The following is a 13,470-nucleotide window of genomic DNA, read 5'->3' as shown; positions in this document are numbered from 1 at the left end:
CCCTAGTTTCCTGAATCCAAATGTTAGAGGGTGTAAAGAAGGTTTCTATGATCCAGGTTAAGTTTTGATAAAACATACAGAGAGCTTGGTGGTTTCAGTTTGTCAAATTACCAATTTAAGACACTTGTTAGTCTAACAGCTTGCATGAGAATCTTAACAGCCATTTTATTGTAGAAATGCTTAACCTGTAAAACAAAAGAAGCATTTTAGTCTTCACCACGACGCACTTAGTCATGACACGCCACAAAGAAATCTCTCACAAAAAGCCTGTTATGTAAAGGTGTGTGTTTATTTTCCAAAAATAACGGGACACTTTATGACAAATGTGCATATACATTCATTTTGTGAGGCATTTATTGGTACAGCAGTTGAGAAAATGTAATATCAAAATCTAGGCCATGGCCAGAGAAGAGGAGTGTTCTTGACGTAGTCCTGGAAGCCTGGGTCAGATCCCCACTTCCTCACGGCCTGCTTCTCCAGGATGGGGATGCCGCTGACGAAGCGTAGCAGGAACCAGACGAAGAGAGGCGACACCACGCTCAGGTACTGGGGCCCCTCCATCGCTGACGAGGCTGAGAGCCAGAGCCCTGACCACTGCAGGATCTCCCCAAAATAGTTTGGATGTCTGCTGTAAGCCCACAGTCCACTCTGGATGAATTTCCCCTGGAGCCACAAAAAAATACATTTGATCGCAGTTACACACCGTGAACGATGCATTAAGGCTTGCACAACACCAGGTCTGTTAACTTACAGTATTATCTGGGTTTCTCTTGAAAAGCCATTTCTGCTGGTCAGCAATAGCTTCAGTGGCAAAGCCGAGGCCCCATACAGTCCAGCCAATGTAGTCCCTCGTTCCCAGAGGTACGTCACGCTTCTCGCTGTTCAGCATGAGGGTGGGCAGGAGGGTCATAAATACCCACAAGGCTAGGGGGAAAAAATGAATCATCTTCAACCAGCCTTGCCTTAATACCACCACAAACTAAATGCGTTCAACTTACAGCAACAAACAGTTCCTTCATAGAAAACAAGCATACTGAGAGCTAGAAACTAGACCGTGATTTATACAAGGCAACTTGGGTGCTGAGTTGGTTAAGGACTATGGCAATGAGAGGAATGCTTCTGCATCACTTCAAGTACCTTGCACAGTCCAGTATATAAAGAAAGTCCCTGGGCTGTCTCTGACATTGTTGAACCTGCGATCATGACCGTCCTTCAAGATCCGCATGAAGAGGAATGTCCCCAGCCTGCAGAGAGGACATGGTTAACGTCCATGCACATTAACCAAAGGGATTATTCATTAACCTGACGAAGGTCTCACGTTCATTAGTTCCTCCTCTGAACTCACCAAGGACCCTCCGTAACTTACACAAAACTCTGTAGGTAATAATGACAATATAACGGTATTCCTCTGAGTTTTAATCAAAATGTGCAGGGGGTGACACTGTGTTTAACAATGGAGGGGGGGGGGGGGGGCAACGCTGCCTAACTTACCTGAGTCCCCATGCTGTCACCAACCCAGTCTGCACCTTCTGGCGGACATGACTGGCTCCTCCCCAGACACGACTCAGGTGGGCAAGTAGTATAAATGTGCCAGATCCTGGGAGAAGAGAGAGAGAGAGAGAGAGAGAGAGAGAGAGAGAGAGAGAGAGAGAGAGAGAGAGAGAGAGAGAGAGAGAGAGAGAGAGAGAGAGAGAGAGAGAGAGAGAGACACAAGCTGCAGACTCAGGGCGTTTGGGACATGGGCATGGCGGATGGCTCCACTTGTTGCACAGTAAGGCGTGTCCGATAAATATTTTACCCAGGATCCTGCAGACAATTGGTTCCAAAGTTCAAGGGTAAAATATCCGGGAGCGCAGCGCAGAGCGGAGATCAAGAAGAGGACGAGTCAAAGACAAGTGTCAAGGTGATTCATTTGTGAAATTATAAAGAAATCAAGTCATTGTTGTTGACAGGTAAGCTGCACTGTTCTACGCGTAACAAATGATTTGATAATTATCTGGTTGGAAGCCTGCAGTCACCTCTAACTTCGTCACTGCTCGTACACTTAACTTTCTAAGCTGAGAACTTGTCACGAGTGACAATCACCTTATTAAAACTGATAACTATATTAATAGACTTCTGGTTTCTGCTCTAGAGCAGTGATGGGAAACATTTTTACTAAATGGGGGTTTTGCTGTGAAAACTTTTGAAAACCAATGCTCTAGAGGAAATTAATAAACCAAGAATTGAATCAGTAATTCTCACTTGATTAATGTTTTGAGTTTTTAATAATGCAAAAGTGAGACCAGATACCAGTAATCACTTGTGGGGAGACAGACTTGTGTCCATTCTTCATTGGGCCCCACATAAAAAAAAAAAAATAATAATTGGGGGCCCCGTGACGTCTCTGTGCGGCCCTGCAGTGACACAGGACCAGCTACGTTAAGCTGATTGGATATGCATGTCGCTTCTTAGCATGAAGGAGGAGCTCTCTGGCTGTTTCACAACAAAGCTGCTTTAGATAACACAGCTTTCATAATGGTTACAGTTACATTTTTAAGTGCAAAAGAAAAACGCGCAGTTTTAAAAGCAAACCACTCACACAGTTGAATTATAATAGTTGTTTAACCTCCGTATAGTCCGCTTAAATGTGATTCGCTTCTCTGTCGAGTCGAGTTTACACCAATTCAACTGTCCTGAATAACAAGTCAGGCTGCAAAACCATTCTGACCAAGGCAGCAAATCAACATTCACAAAGGAGAAATGTTCGCCAGTTGTTGGTATTGTTTTTTTCATTACCTGCCAAATCATAAAACTTCTCGGTTCTGAAGGCTGCAGACAAAGCCCAGCCGGCCCACTGGATGCCCAGGTCGGTAGCGGCGCATTTGACCAGCGTGCTCCCCATGATCAGGTCCTGCAGGTCGGCGAGCAGCGCGTGAATCTGGGCGGAATTGATCATAGGGCCACTCCTCCGACACCAGCAGAAATACAAACACTCTGGTTAAAGTTCACCGCTGCCATTCTGCTCATGGGAGTGGCTTGAACGCGGGGAACTCTGGGTGTTGTAGTTGTCAGAGGATTAACGCGGTTCCACAGCTGAGGCAGAGGGAGCGTCCTTGGGTCACTGAGTATAGAGGATGGAATATACCAAGAAATAATTAAATGACTCGATTAAAAAATGAATATGCAATCAAATGTACCTAAAGCAATATCAAAATAAATGTGGGCAATGATTCATTTATGAAATGTGATATTTCTGTTTTTATTTGGTTCTTTATGTATTTACCTTTGGCATATTCATCAAGTCATTTATTTCATTTTTTAAATTCCATCGCTCCATAAATTAACAGAAGAGGTTTAAATTGTTCTTACTCAGTAATGTTATTCAGGAGTAAAAGTATTAATATCTCATCGTAAAAATACTCCATTACAAGTAAAAGTAAAAAGCAAAATCCCTGCATTAAAAGTGTTACTTGAGTAAAAAAAATATTATTATTAGCAAAAAAAAATAGCCGTTGTCCTAATATTAAATAAAATGATACTGGATTATTACTTATGCATAGATTTGTTAACGGCATTTTATTGTTGTAGTTGGTCAAGGTGGAGCTCATTTGAATGACTCTATATACTATTAGAGAGTATAATGTATTAATAAATCATATTTTATAAGATTATTGTGTTTTGTTTGTAAAAATCTTAATCTGAAAAGCACCTACTGCTATACACATATTTGCATACTTATGAAAGGAGAAGTAACATAAATATATATGATACAACTCTGAAATTTGCAATTCTGCTGTATAATGAGTACTTATACTTTGACAAAACCAAGTTATACTGGAGTAAAGCTTAGAATGCAGGACATTGCAATACTTGTAAAGGAGTATTCTTATATTGTGGTACTTTTACTTGAGTATAGCATCTGAATACTTTTTCCAACACTGCTGAGAGGCCTCCAGAGCCCCAGCGACATGAGGACTTCTCTTGCTGCTTTGCTCACTGAGGTGAATATAAAGAGGATATTCAGTTATGCCTCACTCTCCCCATGTTTTCCATCTCATCCGATATCATTAAGTTTAAGTACTCTTATAAATACTCCTATGAAAAACCCATAAGAGTAAAGTACTACAGCAGCACAGAGGTAGACAAATAGAGTGAGGTGGTAGCATTAAAAAAACCTGTATACATCACTCACAATATCTTGGACTATAAAAAAAGAACTGAGCATAAATATTTGTGCAAAAAGAAATCCAGTAGTAATACAAGTATATAATGCTATACATGTGTAGTATAATAAATATGTACATACACAATAATAATGGGAAATACATTTAATAAAAATAGAAAGAAACCATGATATAGTATTTAAAAGTACAATAATACTTTGTCTTAATTTGGTTAAATATGTGATGACAATTCTTTCTTCTCTGTTTCCTTTCATCGTTCAGGAACAAACACAGCCAAGTCAAAATATGGCCGAGAGCACGAGTCCAAAGGGCGGCACTGGTGACTTTGCGAAAAAAGTCCAAAGACAGCTGAGCAGAAGCAAAGAAAAGGTAACCGTCTGCACGTTTCTGTTCCCCAAAGAGCAAGAGAAAGAAGGTATTACCATGCGGTAGCTGTGGCTTTGAGGTACGTGCTTTTTTTTTTTTCTACAGGTACTGCAAAAGTTGGGGAAGACGGTGGAGAGCAGAGATGACCACTTTGAACATTGTTTCCAACAGTTTAATGACCAACAGGTAATCATTCCCCTGCTCAACGAGATAAAGGAAACATTGAGTTACTTTCTGTGTTTGCTTTGGACAATAAAGTAGATTAACAATGTTTGAACAATTGAAAAAAAGAGACTTTCAGTTATCACAAATATATTTCCACTGCTCTCTCTACTGTGTATGTAAACACTGGGATGATTTATACTCAGAGAACCAAACACAAGGAAATTCATAAATCTAAAGACTGACAATAAATCAAACCCTCTTGTCTATTCGCAGACTGATGGGAACCGAATGTACAAGGACCTGAGGAACTACATTAATTCAGTTAGAGGTGAAGATGCTTTTTGCTTGTACATGTTGTAGATTTGTGTCCTCTGCAGGTCTCACACGGACGAGTTTGCTTTTTACAGACATGCGCGAAGCTTCAAGACGCCTTTCCCAGTCTCTGTTTGATGCTTACGAAACTGACTGGGCTGGAGAGGAAGATTTAGGATCCATTGTAGAGGTCAGTACAATCATCAGCGATGGAATACAGCTCTACCACGGCACCTTTGTGTGTTTTACAAGGACAAAAGCAACAGGATTCACACATAGCTTATAGGTGAACCAAAACCCTTTCTTTCTCCCTCTCTTCATACATAATTAATGCAATATTTATCCTATGCCTTTTAATAAGGGGGAGGACCTCCTGTGGAATGACCTCGAGGTGAAGCTATTGGATCAGGCCGTACGCACCATGGAGTCCTACGTGAGCCAATTCCCAGATGTCAGGGTAAGACGAGAGAAAGCAAGCATGCAAGCAAACAGACGTGAATACGCAGACAGACAAAAGGCCTGAGAGCACAACACGCAAAACCCTACAAAGACACACACACACACACACACACACACACACACACACACACCATCTGTGTGTTCCAATACCCATACTACCATTTAGTATGCCAGATAAAGATTTTGTGAGTCCCAATACAACGTATTTCTAAGCCAAAACTACCAGGATGTGCTGCTGCATCTGGTGATATTGTGCAGTATGCAAGCCTGCATGCTTTTCTGTCTATTCTGACCCACAATCCTTTATGTAGCTGATTTATGAGCAAGGGCGTCAAAGCTACAGGTGCAATGTTAGAACGTAGTACATCCTACATTAAATATCTACTGCATGCAACAGTACGTGCTTTTTAAGGGCAGCTGCAGTACGTATTAATAGTAAAAGCATGCCAATCTTTTCCAATCTGTAGGAGAAAGTAGCCAAGAGAGGAAGAAAATTGGTCGACTACGACTCTTCCCTTCACCACCTGGAGGCACTGCAGACTGCTAAGAAGAGGGATGATGTCAAGATCAACAAGGTTATTGATAATAACATGCAGATCTCTTTTTTAACTGTGCATTTCGTCCTTCATTTGCCCAAAAGTGTACTTACATTTGTTTCACTCTGAAGGCAAAGGAAGAGATGAATGCTGCTAAAAGTGTCTACGAAGGGATCAACTTTGAGTTAAAAGAAGAGCTGCCGGTGCTCTTTGACAGGTTTGCTAGAATATTTCTTTGTTCATCATCTTATGAAATATAAGCATATACACACGTTTTACATTTTGGTTTTATTTTTCTTTCTCAGCCGTGTTGGATGCTTTGTGACAGTCTTCTCAGCTGTATCCAATTTAAGAGACATCTTCTACAAGGAAATGAGCACGGTTCGTTTTTCTTAAGTTAGCAGGCAAACAATATACATTGTTATGTTTTTTTATTTTGTATTTGACCAATTCTGTCCTATTTCAGCTCAACCTTGAGCTGCAGAATGTGATAAAGGAGCTGCAGGCTCAGCACCCCGACAAAATGTTTGCTTTGAAGGGAATGCAACGGTAACTTTTTTCTTTTCAGCTTTTAAAACATTTTGAATGACAATAAAAAGTTATATCATCTACTCATGACAACTGAAGCTCTGCTAAACTTAAACTTACAAAGTTCCTTCTCAGCATCACAAACTGATGGGTTGTTTTTTGCAGCTCCAAAAAGCAATTAATGTCAATATTTCACATGTTTTTGGGGTTAAACAGCATTATGGGCCCAAAGCTAGACTATTTACTGTAATGTTTTTTATAGAGATAAAGTGTTTTCTGATAGATTAATTTTTTTGGGATGAATACTTTTAATAAGTTAAAGTCTGAATTTGGGGATTTTTGTCTCATATTACAAAATATTTCAGGTATGGCTCCCTGAAGAGACGATCTCTGACGTCCCCTAAGGCCTGGAAAGCCAGCTTCTCTGAGTTTCACAAGAGCTATAGTCCTAGACCTGGCCAGAGGTTTAGTTTCAGGTCCCCGGAAAAGCCTCGCCACAGCACTTTGTCCAGAGAGAGCAGCACTCTCGTCGTCTCACCGCAATCATCCGTTTCGGAGAGCCTCAATTCCGAGTCCAGGGACCTGGACGCGGGGTCGACCCACAGTGAGGTCCACAGTTCTCCTGCACAGGAAGACGCCGCAGCTGGAAATGAGCATAAGTCTGGAGAGGACGGCAATGATGTGGAAGAGGAGAAGGGCACGAAAGAAGAGGAGTCTGAGGCCAAGCCCCCCGCAGAATCTGATAACAAGGGAGACGGTGAGAAAAATCCCCCAAGTGAGAGCAGCTCTGAACTGAACAACTCCTTGGATTCAGAGAGCTTGGAGCTTCAGCTGTCTGTAGCAGACGACGGCCCGCTGCACATTGAAGAGAGAGAAGACAGCCCGGTGGAGCTCAACGCCCCCAAACCACATGGAGTGGAGAATGGTGAAGTTTCTGGGTTGCACTCTGACACCGAGGACCCGAGCCTTCCTCACAAGGTTTGTCATTTAAGTGAGCTGAGCAATGGCGACACAGACCTCTATTCACCACTGTGTTTTTGTCATGACTCGTATTTCACATGACTTTTCAGGATGCTCCTGCAGAGAAACAGGCATCTCCAGACTCAAAAAGCACAGAGGTCTAAAGTATTCAGACTTAAGGTTTGTATGATTCATGCATTATTATCGATCTTATTGTTTCCATCCACCTTCTTCGTGTATTCATGTCTGCCCTGTGTTTATTTAAACAGAGAAGCGGAGGAGATTGAAGTCAACAGCTGCACAAGGAAAAAGAAATGTGGAGACAGCGGCGCGCGGGAATGTTCAACTCTAATTTCAGGAATGATGGACATGTGCATCGACTTGTTGGTGTTAGTTTTCTTATTTATCTTTTATTGAAATCAGTTGTACATACAGTGCAGTTCATTTTATGGGTAAAGACATATTTTTTTGTAACAGCCATGTTTCATTTTAAGTATCCTTTGAAAAGTATAGATTATAAATAGACTTTTTTCCCCACAGGAAATTCAGAGCTATTTTATGTGCACCAACCATAAATGCACCAACTGGTTTACATTGTTCTTACTGACTACACTATCACTGTATACAAATGTACATGTGCTGTGGATTTCATTTCCATTTTAATTTGAATTGCATCTAAGTATATTTGATCTTTTTCACTCACAGAACTGGAATCAGTTAATTAGTTGTGCACTGTGAAGATGAATCATTTTGTTATTCTGAACAATTAGCTTTTTTTGTATCACATTTATACTAATTTGATGAAATATATAAATTCATATGAAATGAGTACACAATAAATCCTTCTGTCTTGTTTAACTTGAATTTAAGGTGTCAACTGCTGTGGTTGCTTCTCTGCCAACAGAGATTATAAAATGATAGGGTGAAAAACAATGAGCTCTCACTCAGCCCCCATTTCTCAGCTTTTTGTCATTGTGAACCCAACATAATTTGCAATAGTTTGCATTCATTTATTTGCATACAAGCTAAGAGAGTCTTCCTGCCTTAAGAGTCATTCATCTTTAATATTTAAAAGTTATTTGAACCAAATTCCAGAGCTAAAATGTGGAGAATACTCCGGCCATCATTGGTCAGTCTTTACCAGATTAGTTCAATGAAAGAAAATGTGTGTTTTCGCTTAATTCATTCTTAGAAAAAGACATTAGATGTGAGTTTCCTCAAATTTCTTATGGTCAGCTAACCCTGGTGTCTCTCACTTCCTGAATTGGAACAGCAAGGAGTTTTATTTTGGTAGTCAGAATCAGGACACAGAAACCACTTCGTGATTTTCTTGATTGACAGGCTGCTTCGTGTTATGAATGAGCAGTATCAATATACATCTATGCATCCTCGTATCTTATGTGACTGACTTTGTGACTTATTATTATTATTTTACCCACTTTTGAGGAGTATCACTCTGCATGTGGAAACACTGTTACTGTCCCCTGTAGCCCTAAAGGGAGCTTTTAGTCAACTCTGACAAAATAACCCTGATGATGTCACCAGTGCTATGTCAGCTTTAGGAGGTTGAAAAACATGGTTGTTTACCATGCAGGAAGGATGTCGGGTGCGACTTGAAATACGACCAGCACAGTGCTAGTTTGAGCCAGTTTGGTGTGGAAAAAGAAACACCCCATTCCCAAACAGGACTGTTAACAAAAGAGTCTCATAAAGACATAGTTCACATGGCTTGTTGTGGCTCAATCCAAATAGAAAATCCACCCCACTGCTAGCCTTTAAAAAAAGAATGAAAGCAAATGAAAGATGCAAGTTGCTAAAGGGAACCAAAAGTCGGTATCTGGCCCTCTGCTGCACAGATTTCAACCCTTTTTTTTAAAAATTAATTAATGAAATGTTGTCACTCACAAGTCCTTCAATGTTCATCCATCCATTATCCGTAAACCGCTTATCCATTTCAGGGTCGCTGGAAGTCCTTCAATGTGCGACACTAACTCTCGCTGAAGTACTGACATTTAGCATTCAGTTCCATTTGAATTCAACCACATCCTTTTAGAAAAATATTGTGCTTATCAGGATACAAATATTGTGCTTATCAGGATACAAATATTGTATATATATATATATATATATATATATATATATATATATATATATAAAAATATATTATATATATATATATATATATATATATATATATATATATATATATATAAATATTTTGTATATACATACATATATGGACGAAATTACTTGACAATAGAATGGACAGTCACAATAAGTGAATATCAGAAATATCTTTGCTGTCTAGCATCCTCCTACTTCTCTCTTCTCTCCTCTGTTTCACACGTCTATCTTCGGAGTCACACATCTCGCGATTAGACGATCTTTGGCTCGGAGAGGGTGGGGGGGGGGGTTGTGGGGGGGGGGTTGTGGGGGGGGGGGGGGGGAGGAAAGGGAGGGGCGGAAACCGAGAGAGTGTGTGCGCTGCATGACTCACGAGTGCTAGGAGAAAAAGTATAGCTGCTTACTGTATTTCACAGACGCAGTTTCAGACGCCTCAACAGACTCGCAGGCAGCTTAATGTCAAACTCAAGTTAGAAGGTGTGCCTTAGTGTTCTCCAGCTTGACGTTAGCTTGAGAGGGGAAACAAAAATTGGATTTTAAAGCCAGCTGTTTGGATCTGCTCCTCCGCAGCCAGGTAGGCGATCTCTCACTCAACAGCTGTGATGAACAATGTCTGATTGTTAAGTGTGAGAAGTACGTCCCCTGAGAGCGTAGCCTGGACGTAGTTTGTATTTTTCTTCGAGGGGGACATTGTGTTAAGTGAACTAACTTAATCAGGACGGAGAAGTTTTGTTTGTCCCTTTTTTAAAATGTTGGACAAAGAGTCAGCACGTCGGTTACAGCGGTCGAGTAGCTGTTGACCGGTTAGTTTCCATGTGAGTTAAACAGATGTCCGACATGGTTTCTTGACGACGTTTGCGGAAATGTTAGTGAGACATGTGGTCGTTTATTTAATTGATTCTATGTGTTTCTTTCTCAGGTAAAGTCAGCCAGTGAGTTAACTGCCACTAATCATGAATAGTAAGTCCACCTTTCTAAAATCAATTGTATTTAAGTGCTTGTATGTCTCTTATTTGTTGTGCTGCTATGACAAAATTGATACTTCTTGATATTTTCAAAATAAAATAACAATAAAAGTGCTATGCTTAGTAGAGTAAAACTATTGAGGTTGTTGTACTATTCTGTAGTGTTTTAATTGCATGCTGCTTAATACTACCATTTGATTAACGATAACTGTTAATCGATACGTTGATCGGAAGTTAATCGGGAACTATTTTCATAGAGGAATTTTACGATTTTTAGGAATCTTTAAGAAAAAAAGGTGACAGACATTTGATGCTCAGTTTCTCAAATGTAACTGCTGTTTTTCCTGGTTTTACATTTGTAAACTAAATATTTTGGGGGTTTGAACTGTTGATTGAAAAAAAAAAGACAAAGACATTGGATGATGTCAATTTGTGCTCGAGGATTAATCAACACATCTCAAAAATAATCTACGGCTCAATTGATAAACCAATCAGTAGTTGCAGCCCAACACTACATTCCTCTGAAAGCTGAGATGTACTGTAGTCACTTTGCAGGTTCGGTTCATACAAACAAAGTGGTTGATCATCTTATAAAATGATATGTTGTCATAGACAATTTACCCAACGGTTTGTTTTGTTTAGTTAAGACCGGCTCCACCTCGGCCAGTAATACTAATCCAATAATATAACCTAACACTCTGATTGGTGCCTTTCTGTAGCCTAATGCATACTTTTACTTTTGATACTTTAAGTACTGTTGCTGATCATGGCTGCAACTAACTAATCATTTAGTCTATAAAACAATGAACAATATATTACAATAAACCCGAGCCAAAGGTGACGCCATCTGATGTCTTCTTTTGTTCGACCAAGAAGTCCAAACCACAAAATATTCCATCTAGATGAATTTATGGCCAAGAAAAGCAGGAATTTCACACATTATAGAGCCTTTTATCTGAAAATACTTTTGTACTTCCATTGTAGTAGAATTTGAAATGCAGGACTTGTTCTGTGTGTTTTATAACTTTTGCTTTGTTACTTTTACTCATTTTAAATGCACCCAGTATTTCCATCACCGCTGTGCTCTGTGATTTAAGTCGTTGCATCAGAGAGGAAACAAAGAGGTTGACAGGTTTGTTTCAGTGCCAGTCCTTAATAACCAGATTACCGTGTCGCCACACTACATATCCCCTCCTCGGCCGGCAGCTATGCGGTTACATAACTCTCCACCAGCAGCCTGTGTGCTGAAGATAGCCCCCCTGTGACATTTTTAACACATTCTTTTAACCTTCCAGGTTTCGAAACGGCTCTTTCGTCAACACTCTCCACGTACATAAACACAAATGCGACAAAGGGTGAGTACACAGTTTTTTATTTTTTATTTTCTATTTATAATATGAACTCACTTTGGCTTCAAATCTCTTGAGTTGCAGCCCACATGTATCCTGATATGATGACCGTAGACTTTGTGCTGTTTTATCGATGCATGTCATGCTTGTGTTTTCGTCCAGCATCAGATATGGGGCTTTTAACAACACTTCCCCCGGAAGCAGACACCACCATGATTCAGGGTAACTCCTACACTGTTATATTTTATTTCAATTTCTATTTATGGCACATAAACCAGCCTCCTGGAAACACACTACTTCCCCCTTCTGCAAAGTAAAACAATCAAATTAACTCTGATACATGTTGTATTTCCCCTCCTCAGTGGTAACGACAGCAGCCCCCGCCAGCTCAGACGCAGTTGTAGCAGGTAATCGGTCGCACTTCAACCTGAACTTTTTCTCCTGGTGATGTTTTAAAGCGGCATTTAAAGCTAATATGTTTTTTTGCCTCATTCTTCCCAGTGGTCGTTGTCGTCATCCTGCTGACAGTAGCTGCTTTGGCCTTCCTGCTTTACCGGTATCTCTGCCACAACAAAGGAGACTACAGGACGACGGGGGAGCCGGCTCCGGGGGAGGACCCCGAGGACCAGCAGAACAACCAGGCTGTGAGCGAAAAGAAGGAATACTTCATATGAACCAGGTCGAGGCGAGGCTCTGTGGAGGACTGATAACAAATAGGACTGTTTTTGTTTTTCTATGCATCTGTGTTTTTGAGGGAAGGCCGTGACTTTCTGCACACGGGGAGGGGGGGGGGGGGGGGGGCAGGCAGAGGAAAAAAAAACAAAACGTGTTTTAAGATGTGTGTTATGAAAAACACGGAGGCGCACAAGCAAAACCAAAGATAAGATTGTTACACTGAGTGAATATTGAAGGATGAGGAGCAGGTGACAACAGGTGTGTTTAGGTTAGCAGAGCTATGCATGAAAAAAAGATTGTTAGTGTGTCAGTTACATGATCAGTAAACACTCCGCTACACTATTTATCAGCCATGTTTCCAAAACCTCTTACAAGACGTGTTATGAAGCCGTTGGGGAGATAAGTTACCTTTATATTGATTTGCTTGTAAAATTGTAGTTTTTCCTATGCAATGCTTTTTATAAGCTAGTTAAAAGCAGCGTCCTCTGTTCAGGACGGCCTAAACATTTGTTGTAACTGTTTTTTTTATTCATTGCGAGACACGGTTAAATGTGGAAGGCAATAAAACTTGTTTTTGGACTAGAGCCATTTTACAGTGTGACAGCTTGCAGTGATGTTTAATGTGTTTCAAAAAAAGTCAAATTCATGAACCCATAACCTGACTTTGAATCGGTGGTCAATGATCCCATACTAAAGTCCTGCACAAAAACACACCGTTAAGAAGCAGATGTTTTTTGTTGACGTTGTCGGGTAAATTAGCTGACAACATATTGGACATAAATTTCCAATAGATAACCATAAACAGTATCAAATGATTACGATGTGAATCCAAAGCGGACAGTTTCAACAAGGACTGACTTTGATG

At 40.4% G+C, this 13,470-nt stretch overlaps 3 protein-coding genes across 5 annotated transcripts; 2 read left to right on the top strand and 1 right to left on the bottom strand.

The window, feature by feature from the left end:
* Window positions 1–270: 270 nt before the first annotated feature.
* On the bottom strand, window positions 271–3,087 carry si:ch211-210c8.6 (uncharacterized). The gene is made up of 5 exons (XM_068732887.1): window positions 2,779–3,087; window positions 1,492–1,597; window positions 1,138–1,244; window positions 752–924; window positions 271–663 (listed from the first exon to the last, which is right to left on the bottom strand). The coding sequence occupies exons 1-5, from the start codon at window positions 2,936–2,938 to the stop codon at window positions 385–387; spliced, it is 825 nt and encodes a 274-aa protein (XP_068588988.1). The 5' UTR covers window positions 2,939–3,087; the 3' UTR covers window positions 271–384.
* Window positions 1,674–8,356, top strand: bin2a (bridging integrator 2a). 2 transcript variants are annotated; one of them, XM_068732885.1, is made up of 13 exons: window positions 1,674–1,952; window positions 4,428–4,535; window positions 4,638–4,718; window positions 4,971–5,025; window positions 5,105–5,199; window positions 5,371–5,466; window positions 5,936–6,043; window positions 6,136–6,221; window positions 6,310–6,385; window positions 6,471–6,553; window positions 6,898–7,510; window positions 7,603–7,672; window positions 7,762–8,356. In XM_068732885.1, exons 2-12 carry the CDS (start codon window positions 4,452–4,454, stop codon window positions 7,654–7,656), a joined length of 1,431 nt encoding a protein of 476 aa, XP_068588986.1. In that variant the 5' UTR covers window positions 1,674–1,952; window positions 4,428–4,451; the 3' UTR covers window positions 7,657–7,672; window positions 7,762–8,356. The 2 variants fall into 2 exon arrangements, with proteins under 2 accessions (XP_068588986.1, XP_068588985.1); XM_068732884.1 differs by having other exon boundaries at window positions 1,675–1,903.
* Window positions 8,357–9,963: 1,607 nt separating this feature from the next.
* LOC137889016 (small cell adhesion glycoprotein-like) lies at window positions 9,964–13,189 on the top strand. Of its 2 annotated transcripts, XM_068732576.1 has the most exons (6): window positions 9,964–10,190; window positions 10,536–10,576; window positions 11,877–11,936; window positions 12,093–12,152; window positions 12,293–12,337; window positions 12,432–13,189. In XM_068732576.1, exons 2-6 carry the CDS (start codon window positions 10,570–10,572, stop codon window positions 12,602–12,604), a joined length of 345 nt encoding a protein of 114 aa, XP_068588677.1. In that variant the 5' UTR covers window positions 9,964–10,190; window positions 10,536–10,569; the 3' UTR covers window positions 12,605–13,189. The 2 variants fall into 2 exon arrangements, with proteins under 2 accessions (XP_068588677.1, XP_068588676.1); XM_068732575.1 differs by lacking the exons at window positions 9,964–10,190; window positions 10,536–10,576; window positions 11,877–11,936 and having other exon boundaries at window positions 11,956–12,152.
* The last annotated feature ends 281 nt before the right edge of the window (window positions 13,190–13,470 follow it).

The sequence above is a fragment of the Cebidichthys violaceus genome, unplaced genomic scaffold, assembly GCF_023349555.1.
Source record: "Cebidichthys violaceus isolate CVI_PGR_0920_01 unplaced genomic scaffold, fCebVio1.0.p SCAF_6, whole genome shotgun sequence".
Taxonomy (NCBI): domain Eukaryota; kingdom Metazoa; phylum Chordata; class Actinopteri; order Perciformes; family Stichaeidae; genus Cebidichthys; species Cebidichthys violaceus.
The sequence above is the reverse complement of the archived record's forward strand: the minus strand, read 5'-3'. Positions and strand labels throughout refer to the sequence as shown.

Bases quoted from the DNA above. Each gene is read 5' to 3' on its own strand.
- si:ch211-210c8.6 (XM_068732887.1), bottom strand. From the start codon at position 2,938: ATGATCAATTCCGCCCAGATTCACGCGCTGCTCGCCGACCTGCAGGAC. The intron at 1,598-2,778 runs GTAATGAAAAAA...CTCTTCTCCCAG, and splicing joins GAAGTTTTATGATTTGGCAG to GATCTGGCACATTTATACTA. The intron at 925-1,137 runs GTACTTGAAGTG...TTTTCCCCCTAG, and splicing joins TATATACTGGACTGTGCAAG to CCTTGTGGGTATTTATGACC.
- bin2a (XM_068732885.1), top strand. From the start codon at position 4,452: ATGGCCGAGAGCACGAGTCCAAAGGGCGGCACTGGTGACTTTGCGAAA. The intron at 5,026-5,104 runs GTGAAGATGCTT...TGCTTTTTACAG, and splicing joins CTACATTAATTCAGTTAGAG to ACATGCGCGAAGCTTCAAGA. The intron at 7,511-7,602 runs GTTTGTCATTTA...ATGACTTTTCAG, and splicing joins ACCCGAGCCTTCCTCACAAG to GATGCTCCTGCAGAGAAACA.
- LOC137889016 (XM_068732575.1), top strand. From the start codon at position 12,020: ATGTATCCTGATATGATGACCGTAGACTTTGTGCTGTTTTATCGATGC. The intron at 12,153-12,292 runs GTAACTCCTACA...TCCCCTCCTCAG, and splicing joins AGACACCACCATGATTCAGG to TGGTAACGACAGCAGCCCCC. The intron at 12,338-12,431 runs GTAATCGGTCGC...CATTCTTCCCAG, and splicing joins CTCAGACGCAGTTGTAGCAG to TGGTCGTTGTCGTCATCCTG.